Source organism: Dendrobates tinctorius, unplaced genomic scaffold (assembly GCF_039654945.1).
Source record: "Dendrobates tinctorius isolate UK_male_01 unplaced genomic scaffold, ASM3965494v1 ptg000030l, whole genome shotgun sequence".
In the NCBI taxonomy this organism is placed as follows: domain Eukaryota; kingdom Metazoa; phylum Chordata; class Amphibia; order Anura; family Dendrobatidae; genus Dendrobates; species Dendrobates tinctorius.
The window spans coordinates 164,821-174,874 of record NW_027361698.1 but is presented as its reverse complement, the minus strand read 5'-3'; the positions used below and the strand labels follow the sequence as shown (position 1 = coordinate 174,874).

At 50.8% G+C, this 10,054-nt stretch overlaps 1 protein-coding gene across 1 annotated transcript in view; it reads left to right on the top strand.

Moving 5' to 3' along the window:
* Nucleotides 1-6,596: 6,596 nt before the first annotated feature.
* The window catches only part of LOC141086090 (ubiquitin-conjugating enzyme E2 D2), a 125,551-nt gene continuing 122,093 nt past the window's right edge, over nt 6,597-10,054 (top strand). Inside the window, exon 1 of the mRNA XM_073571782.1 lies at nt 6,597-6,958. Within this exon, the coding sequence (XP_073427883.1) occupies nt 6,935-6,958 (24 nt within the window). The 5' untranslated portion in view covers nt 6,597-6,934. The remainder of the gene's footprint in view (nt 6,959-10,054) is intronic.

Genomic DNA, 10,054 nt, shown 5'->3' with positions numbered 1-10,054 from the left:
ACTGCTTCTGTACTCAGGACACGCGCACTGGCTCTATGAGCAACTGTAGTGCGGTGTCTCTGACACAACCTAGGTTTACTAAACAGGTCATTACTCTCTCTAGTTGTGTTTTGCAATGTTGGACCGAGTTGCCTATCACCAAGAAGTCGTTCAAATAAGGGAAGATCAAAATTTCCTGTTCCTTCAGGTGTGCCATTGCTTCTGCCCAGTTGCGTAGCTACTGGGGGGCAGAGGGGGGCCATTGCCCCGGGCCCCGTCACATGAAGGGACCCACTGGGAGACAGGGCCACTTATGTCATAAGGCTGTGTCTGAGCTGCAGGGAGGAAGCAGCACAATGTAGGCTCCCCTGTCTGGCTCTGCAACCTGCCGCTGTGCAGTCTGTCAGAGTCTCAGTCCCTGCAGTGTGCAGCTATCTCTCCTTAGAAGCTCCTTCCTGACCTGCAGCAGCTGCAGTTACTTTCTCTCTGTGCAGACTCTGATTGGCTCAGGCATGCTGGGTCCTAGTGCCCCCCCTTGCATTACACTGGACACTTCCTGGTCCTGCCTCACTGTGCCTGCAAGCTTCATCGGTAAGTGGGGATGGAATTGATTAGATTCATTTAGTTTGGGCATGTCATGGTCACTGTGGGTTGAATGTGAGAAGATGGGGGTATTGTGGGGACTAGGGCACTGGGAGGGTTAATGTGTGAGTATGGGTGTATTGTGGGGGCTAGGGCACTGGGGGGTTAATGTGAGAGGATGGGGTATTGCGGGGGCTAGAGCACTGGGGGGGTTAATGTGAGAGGATGGGGAATTGTGGGGGCTAGGGCACTGGGGGGGTGAATGTGAGAGGATGGGGGCTGAAATGGGGGCTAGGGTACTGGGGTGAATGTGAGAGGATGGGGGTATTATGGGGACAGGAGGCAGGGTACTGGGGTGAATATGAGAGGATGGGGGTTTTATGGGGGAGACGACAGGGCACTGGGGTGAATGTGAGAGGATGTGGGTATTGCGGGGGCTAGGGCACTGGGGGGTTAATGTGAGCGTATGGGTGTATTGTGGGGGCTAGGGCACTGGGGCGGTTAATGTGAGAGGTTGGGGTATTGTGGGGGCTAGGGCACTGGGGGTTAATGTGAGAGGATGGGGAATTGTGGGGACTAGGGCACTGGGGGGTGAATGTGAGAGGATGGGGGTATTATGGGGGAGAGGAGACAGTGTACTGGGGGTGAATGTGAGAGGATGGGGGCTGAAGTGGGGGATAGGGCACTGGGGGGTTAAGGTGAGAGAATGGGAGTATTGTGGGGGCTAGGGCACTGAGGGGTTAATGTGTGAGGATGGGGCTACTGTGGGGTCTTGGGCACTGGGGGGTTAATGTGAGAGTATGGGGCTATTGTGGGGGCTAGGGCACTGGGGGGTTAACGTGAGAGTATGGGGCTATTATGGGGGCTAGGGAACTGGGGGTGAATGTGAGAGGATGGGGTTATTATGGGGAGAGGAGACAGGGCATTGGGGGTGAGTGAGAGGATGGGGGTATTATGGGGGCTGAAGTGGGGGACAGGGCACTGGGGGGGTTAATGTGAAAGAATGGGTTATTGTGGGGGCTAGGGCACTGAGAGTGAATGTGAGAAGATGGGGGTATTATGGGGGAGAGGAGACAGGGTGCTGGAGGGTGAATGTGAGAGGATGGGAGTATTGTGGGTGTTGGGGTGGTGGAGAGGGGATAGGGCACTAGGGAATGAATGTGAGAGGATGGGGGTATTGTGGGGGAGGGGGGACAGGGCACTGAGGGGCTTATTATTATACTGTTTTGATATGAAATTATATGGACTCCCATCACATGTAATAGTTGCTGTCTTGGGGGGCTGGAGATGGGGGGCTTTTTATACTTGCAAGCTGGGTCTTTTATAAGTATTAGTATGACAAGCATAACAATACAGATAAATAGCATTAATACATTAATAATGGGTTAATATCTAAGTACTAGTATAACCAGGATAAATATAAGGCCGGTGTCACACTTGCGAGTGTGATGCGAGAAACTCGCATGAGTCTCATGTCTCAATACCCGGCACTGGCGAGTGTGACTGCATAGAAATACATGCAGCCGCATACTACGCTCCAGAGTGCTGGCGGCAGTGCCGGGTATTGAGGTGAGAGACTCGTGCGAGTTTCTCGCAAGTGTGACCCCGGCCTTAGCATAAGGGCACAAGCAGACTGCCGTATAACTCATGCGAGGATCGCTTCGCAATCCTCGGACTGCCCGCTGCCTCTCCTGACAGGAGCATGACAGCGTGATGGATTACTATGCAGCTGTTACACACAGGTCAGGAGAGCCAACTGTCAGTCCGAGGATTGCAATACGATTGTCGCATGACAAATATGTCCGTCTGTCTGCCCCCTAACAAGTATAACAATGCAGTAAATACGAGCTGCATTCTATTTAATAATTTCATAATTAATTTATTATTATAAAGTTATTAAAGGCTTGGGATAAATGTCTGCAGTCACTCTGAGATTACAGACGGCCAAATCATGATATGGTGCACCTGCTGTCATGAGACCCCAAAACCACTGGTGCGATCAGCTACAAAGACACAGGAAACTTGGTCAAAGTTGAAGGAAAGATGAATGCAACATGTTATCAGCAAATACTGGAGGCAAATTTGCACTCATCAACCCGGAAGGTGCGCATGGGATGTGCTTGGACGACCCAACATGACAACAATCCAAAACACAAGGCAAGATCGACCTGTCATTCCCTACAGCAGAACAAAGTGAAGTTTCTGGAATGGCCATCTCAGTCTCCTGACCTCAATATCATTGAGCCACTCTGGGGAGATCTCAAGAGCACAGTTCATGCTAGACAGCCCAGGAATTTACAGGAACTGGAGTTTTTTTTGCTAAGAGTGGGCAGCTTTACCATCTGACAAAATAAAGAACCTCATCCACAACTACCACAAAAGACTTCAAGCTGTCAATTATGTTAGAGGGGGCAATATACAGTATTAAGAAATGAGGTATATAAACTTTTGATCAAGGTCATTTGGATGTTTTTGGTTGTCATTATGATTTAAAAAAAAGAAAACACAGTAGTTTGACAATACATGGCTTCACCTAACCACCAACCATGGGAGGAGAAAAAGTTTTGGTGTTATTCTTATTCTCTGAAAAAAAGGCCAAAAAAGCAAAATTTCTGCTGGTGTATGTAAACTTTTGAGCACACCTGTACAATTATATCCATGAATATAGGTGCATTATCAGAGACAGTGATTGAGCCAATGTGAGCAGATTTTATAAGTTTAAGAGTTTAGTTTATGAAAAGATAATCTAGGCTATGATAAGACTTCTGGACAGTGGAGAAAAAGGTCTAGTCCTATGCAGAAGGATTCAAAAGGTGCCAAGAATCAATTAAGAGATTGAAATGTTCTGCGTAAACTTCCCAAAATTTTCTGAGAATGGATAGTGTGACCTAAGGAGGTAACAAGAATAGTGTTTAGGGAAATCATTAAATCTCCTAAAATCAAGAAACTTTCTTTAAAAATTGTCAACGTTTCCATAGTTTTAAAGATCCACTTGGTCTGACCTTGATTAAGGGCATACAGATTACCTAGTGTCACTAATGTGTTGGAAAAATACAACCTTTTACAAAAAATATAGCTGCCTTCTGGATCAGAGAGGCTATCTTTGGGTATAAACGGAAGTATCTTTCTTATCGCTATGCTTACCCCTTTAGAAGCAGATGAGGTGGCGCTATTAAACCATATAGGGTATATTGAACGAGAGAGGTTTGGGTATATGCCTTTTTTTATAATAAGTCTCCTGTAGAAAAACTAAGTGTGATTTTTTTTTTTAGTAATGGCATGATTTGATTACGTTTGTTAGGTGAATTTATACCTTTAACATTAAATGCCACAGTGATCAGATTCAGAAGAGTTGTCAGCTATTAACCCCTTAGTGACCGAGACAAATTTAAAAAATCTGACCAGTGTCACTTTATGTGATAATAACTATGGAACGCTTTAACAAATTCCAGTGATTTTGAGATTGTTTTATCGTGACAAATTATACTTTATGTTAATGGTAAATTTAGGTCGATATGTTTGGTTTATTTATAAAAAAAAAAATCAGAAATATGACAAAAATGTAAAAAAATAGCAATTTACAAACTTTGAGGGTATGTGCACACGCTGCGCAATGCTCTGCGGATTTGTCGGCGCGGATTTTGTAAAATCTGCAGGTAAATCCGCAGGTCAGAAGACCTGCGGTTTGTCTGCGGATTACCCTGCGGTTTATCATCTCTACAATGGAGCAGATGACAAACCGCAGCAGAATCCGCAGAAAGAATTGACGTCATTTCTTTCTGCGGATTGAAAACCGCAGCAAAACCGCGTGGAAAAATCCACACCGTCTGCACTGCGGTTTTCATTTTCCATAGGTTAGAATGCTACTGTACAATGCAGCAGAAACTGCTGCGGATCCGCAGAGCCGGATCTGCAGCGTGTGCACACACCCTTAATGAATATCCCTTTAATTCAGATGGTCATACCATAGAAAAACAAATATTTCCCACGTCGGCTTTACATCAGCACCATTTGTAAAATGCCATTTTATTTTGTTAGCATTTTAGGAGGTTTAGGCCATGTGCACATGATGCAGATATCCAGCGGATCCGCAGCGGATTTTTCCGGGCAGAAACGCTGCATATCCGCATTGTGATGTACAGTAGCATATTAGTCAATAGAAAAAAAAAAACCCACTGTGCAGACGCTGCGGATTTTTCCGCGCGGTTTTCTTGTGGTTCAAAATATGCAGCATGTCACTTCTTTTGTGCGGTTTTCCACCTGCTCCATTCTCCAAATCCGCAGGGGGAAATCTGCAGAGGAAAACCGCACAAAAACCCCAAGAAAAAAGGAAGAAATCCGCAGGAAAAATGCAGGTCATTTGACCTGCGGATTTCTTCAATTCTGCGCGGAAAAATCCGCAGGGCTAAAAAGTACGTGTGCACTTAGCTAAAAAAATGTAACAGCAATTTTTTTTTTTTTAACATTTTCAAAGAAATTTACAAAATAATTTTTTCGGGACCTATCCAGGTTTGCAGTGACTTTAGGGGTCCTGTATATTGGAAAACCCCCAAAAGTGATACCATTTTAAAAACCACACCCCCTGACATACTGAAAATTGCTGTCAGGCAGTTTATTAACCCTTCAGGTGCTTTTCAGGAATTAAGACAAAGTGGCATGATAGGAATGAAAAGGTTGATTTTTACCATCTAAACGTTGCTGTCTTCTGAACAGGCCACTATAGCCGGCAGACTCTAAAGCCCCCATTACACACTGCGATATCGCTAGCAATATCGCTGCAACGTCACAGATTTTGTGACGTTGCAGCGATATTGCTGCATGTGATACTTACCTCCGACCGGCTCCCCCGCTGGTTATCGCTGATCGCGCGAGAAGCTCCTGGACCATTCCTCGTCGGTCACTTCCTGCTGCGCTACCTGTGGCGCCGACGAGCGACGCGTGGACGCGGGCGGGAGGACGCAGGATCGCCGCGTCTGACAGGTAAGTAGCAACCCCCGACCCCTGCAATGTCGCTGGTGAGATCTGCCTGTGTGGCAGCTCACTAGCGACCACTTAGCGATGTACCAGCGATCCTGACTGTGTCATATCGCTGGTCGGGATCGCTGGTGAGTCGCTAGGTGTAACGGTACCCTAACGCCGTTATTTGCTCATGAATTGCCATGGCAAACATCAGGACCACACAATCATGATCTCAGGGTGCCGATGGGGATTTATAGGGAGAAACCACTCTTTTAAACATTTATATGATAGTCACTATTGACATCAGTATCTAAGGGGTTAAACAGATATGGACGGTGACAACACTAATCGTTTGTGATACAGCAAGTTGTCAGCGCAGTGCACCCATTATTAGAGAGCCATTGCTATAAGGCAGGCTGACACTACAGTGCACCCATAGGGCTCCCCCCGCAGGTGCTGCAGCCTCAGGAGGGCTCCTCACTCTCCCGCCACTGGGACACACATTGCACAAGGCGCCAGGCCTCTCGGGACGGTTACAAGCCACTGCGCAGACGTCACACTGCTTGGCCACGCCCACTCCGGGATCGCGCCTAGCAACAATCTCGCGCTCTTCTGGACGTTTCTGTGGCGCAGCGGGTGCGCGGGCCGTGCTGGCTGCCTGCGCGCCTCACGCCCCTCCTCCGCTCGGTAACACCCGCGGTGGGTAATGGCGGCAGTGTACCAAGCTCCTCAGTCACACAGTGGTGCATAGTCATGCTCGTTAGTTGCATAATTCCCAGTCATGGGCCACGTCATTCAGCCGGTGACGCATTGCCGCGCCTCATTGCATAACACCGGACTCCGTCATTAAGGCAGAGCAGAAGAAACTAAAAGCTGAGGCAGCGAGTCCCGCCGCTTCCGCTCGTGTCCCCGCAGCGTGACATCACTTTTCACACATTGCCGTGTTTTGTTCTTCCCACAGCTGTCAACCACCTCAAGCTTCGGACGCGCGCACGTCCTCCTGGCCCCGCCCATAAGCTAGTGCCGTACGTTTTTGGCTTCACGTGATGCCAGATGGGCGTGTCTTCCGTGAGAAGGAATAGAGCGCGCCGCACAGCTCCAGCCGCAGCTGAGCCAGTGACGTAGAGGTGTGCGTGGCCGGGGCTAGCCCGAAGAGCTGAGGACGGAGCCCGAGAACGGGGGGAGGGGCGAGCTGAGAGCAATACTAATAGCACAGGCGGCCGGCAGCAGCTGGGAGACGCCCGCCTGCAATCCGCGCTTACGACGTGTGTGGGCGGCTCCGGGCTGTAGCGTGTCCCGGATATTGGAGGGGAGGGCAGCACCACCTCCTCTGTCTCCGCCTCTTCCTTGACTCTCTCCTCCTCCGCCCAGCTCGCCCGAATACCCGCCCGGCACCGGCAGCAGCGAGAGCATCATGGCGCTGAAGCGGATCCACAAGGTGAGGGCTGTCAGAGCGTGTGCTGCCTGCTGTGTGTGACGCTGCTGCGGAGGCGGGAGCGCGGCCCGGGCCTGCGGGGATGGACGCCGTGCGCAGCAGCAGACGCCCGCCGGCCCCGCTCCCATCACACTGGCCGGGCGGTTTTCGCGGGTCTCTGCGGCTGTGCTCGGCGGGCGCGCAGCGTCAGTGTGGAGGGTCCGCGCCTTCCCATCCCCCACACTGTGCTCTGCCCCCTGGAGGGCGCCCGCCTCTCGTGGCTCCGCCGTGTACATTCTGCTCAGCCCGCAGTGTAAGATGGCGGCGCTGCCGCACACTAGCGCAGCCTCTCGCATGTGAAGGCTCCCTGGCCCCGGCTGCTGGGCCCCGCAGCCCTCACTGCTGTTACGTCTCTTCTAATGGACTTCCTCCTTGTGCTTCACTTCCTGACTCCAGGCCTATGTCACATAGAGGATCTAGTGGCCTATCTAGTGGTGCTATTGGGCTGCCCAGGGCCCGAAGTCTGCTCTCACAGGGGCCCCAGTGGCCCCCTCCCTCCATTGGTCACATCCCGACTCCAGGCCTATGTCACATAGAGGATCTAGTGGCCATCACAGCCTCCGTATCCTGAGGTGCTATTGGGCTGCCCAGGGCCCGACTTCTGCTCTCACAGGGGCCCCAGTGGCCCCCTCCCTCCATTGGTCACATCCCGACTCCAGGCCTATGTCACATAGAGGATCTAGTGGCCATCACAGCCTCCGTATCCTGAGGTGCTATTGGGCTGCCCAGGGCCCGACTTCTGCTCTCACAGGGGCCCCAGTGGCCCCCTCCCTCCATTGGTCACATCCCGACTCCAGGCCTATGTCACATAGAGGATCTAGTGGCCATCACAGCCTCCGTATCCTGAGGTGCTATTGGGCTGCCCAGGGCCCGAAGTCTGCTCTCACAGGGGCCCCAGTGGCCCCCTCCCTCCATTGGTCACATCCCGACTCCAGGCCTATGTCACATAGAGGATCTAGTGGCCATCACAGCCTCCGTATCCTGAGGTGCTATTGGGCTGCCCAGGGCCCGACTTCTGCTCTCACAGGGGCCCCAGTGGCCCCCTCCCTCCATTGGTCACATCCCGACTCCAGGCCTATGTCACATAGAGGATCTAGTGGCCATCACAGCCTCCGTATCCTGAGGTGCTATTGGGCTGCCCAGGGCCCGAAGTCTGCTCTCACAGGGGCCCCAGTGGCCCCCTCCCTCCATTGGCCACATCCTGACTCCAGGCCTATGTCACATAGAGGATCTAGTGGCCATCACAGCCTCCGTATCCTGAGGTGCTATTGGGCTGCCCAGGGCCTGAAGTCTGCTCTCACAGGGGCCCCAGTGGCCCCCTCCCTCCATTGGTCACATCCTGACTCCAGGCCTATGTCACATAGAGGATCTAGTGGCCATCACAGCCTCCGTATCCTGAGATGCTAATGGGCTGCCCAGGGCCTGGCGTCTGCTCTCACAGGGGCCCCAGTGGCCCCGTCCATTGGACACATCCTGACTCCAGGCCTATGTCACATAGAGGATCTAGTGGCCATCACGGCCTCCGTATCCTGAGGTGCTATTGGTCTGCCAGGGGCCTGGCGTCTGCTCACAGGGGCCCCAGTGGCGATCCCTCCGTTGGTCACATCCTGACTCCAGGCCTATGTCACAGAGGATCTAGTGGCCATCACAGCCTCCGTATCCTGAGGTGCTTTTGGGCTGCTCAGGGCCGGCGTCTGCTCTCCCAGTGGGCTCCCTCCATTGGTCATATCCTGAAGCTGTTCATGGAGCTCTTATCGCCTTTGTGACACATGAGTTGGGGGTGCATGTGCACATCCTGGTGAGCGGTAATGTTGGCTTTGTAAAAGAAGGAAAAAGATGCGGCACTCACCCAGATTTGTAGTGCAGTGTTTCTTTATTCAACCATTAAAGGTCACACAGTAAAGGACGGGCAGATAACATGAGGCATGCGGGGGAAAAAGACGGACGACAGCCGTTTCGCATACACAGACGCTTCAACAGGACCAGGACGCATCTTTTTCAATCTTTTACAAATTTTAGCATGTTTTTTCTGATGCTGACCACCGTTATTCCCAGCATTGTTTTACAGTGTGCCTGTGATTGATCCTCGACTTGTTGCTGGTGGATTAGAGCCTTGGTGCCGTTCATCTGGGCTTTCTTTGAATTGTAATGTTGGCTTTCACTCGTCCGATGTTGGCACGACATAGGACGCTGTGTTCAGACTTGCGCGCAAATCATCACCAGTTTTCTAAGGAGTGTAGTGGAAGAAAGTGTCGGCCCTTTATTTCCTCCTTAGCCATAGGCTTTGTTCACACTTTCACTATCTCCTGTGGATCTTTGACAGTCATGACAGATTAGGCTGACTTGATCCTAATTTTGTTTCTACTTTTGCCATCAAAACTAGTGCGGACTACGTGATTAATAGTGGACTACGCTACTCTTGCCATTAAAAGGTTCCAGTGCCTTGGTGGAACGTAACTTTCCTTCTAACTTCAGTCGTGCATCGTGTAAAACGCCTTCCCTATTGTCTGTTTTTTCACTATTACATTGTTCACATCAAAGCTAATGTCAATTTTGCCTAATTTTCTTGAGTGTCAATAGCACATCTGACTTGAGGGGTGGCTGCTCCTGGATCTGCAGTCACTTTTCTTGGTGTCACTGCTTTAAAGTTCCTCCAATCTTAGGGGTGGTTCACATTGCGTTAGGGACCATGCGTTGAGCACATCCGTTACATAGCGGCACTAACGCTATGTAACGGATGCATTAACGCACCCATTGGCCGCAATAATAGTAACGCATCCTAACATGCCGAAATCGGCATGCGTTAGCGATGATTCATTACTTTTGATGCACCCTCGAACACGGTCTGCAGCGTTTTCGGGTGCATCTGGTCTACTGCACAGCGAATGGACGCGTTCGCTGTGCATGGACTTGTATGGCTAACGCTTGGTAGCGAAATGCTACCATGCGTTAGCGCATATAGTTAGCGCTAGGGCACAAAAGATGTCAAAAGCGACATCAGCGTTAGCGCATCCGTTAAACGGATGCCTCTAACGCAATGTCAACCTAGCCTTACCAGTT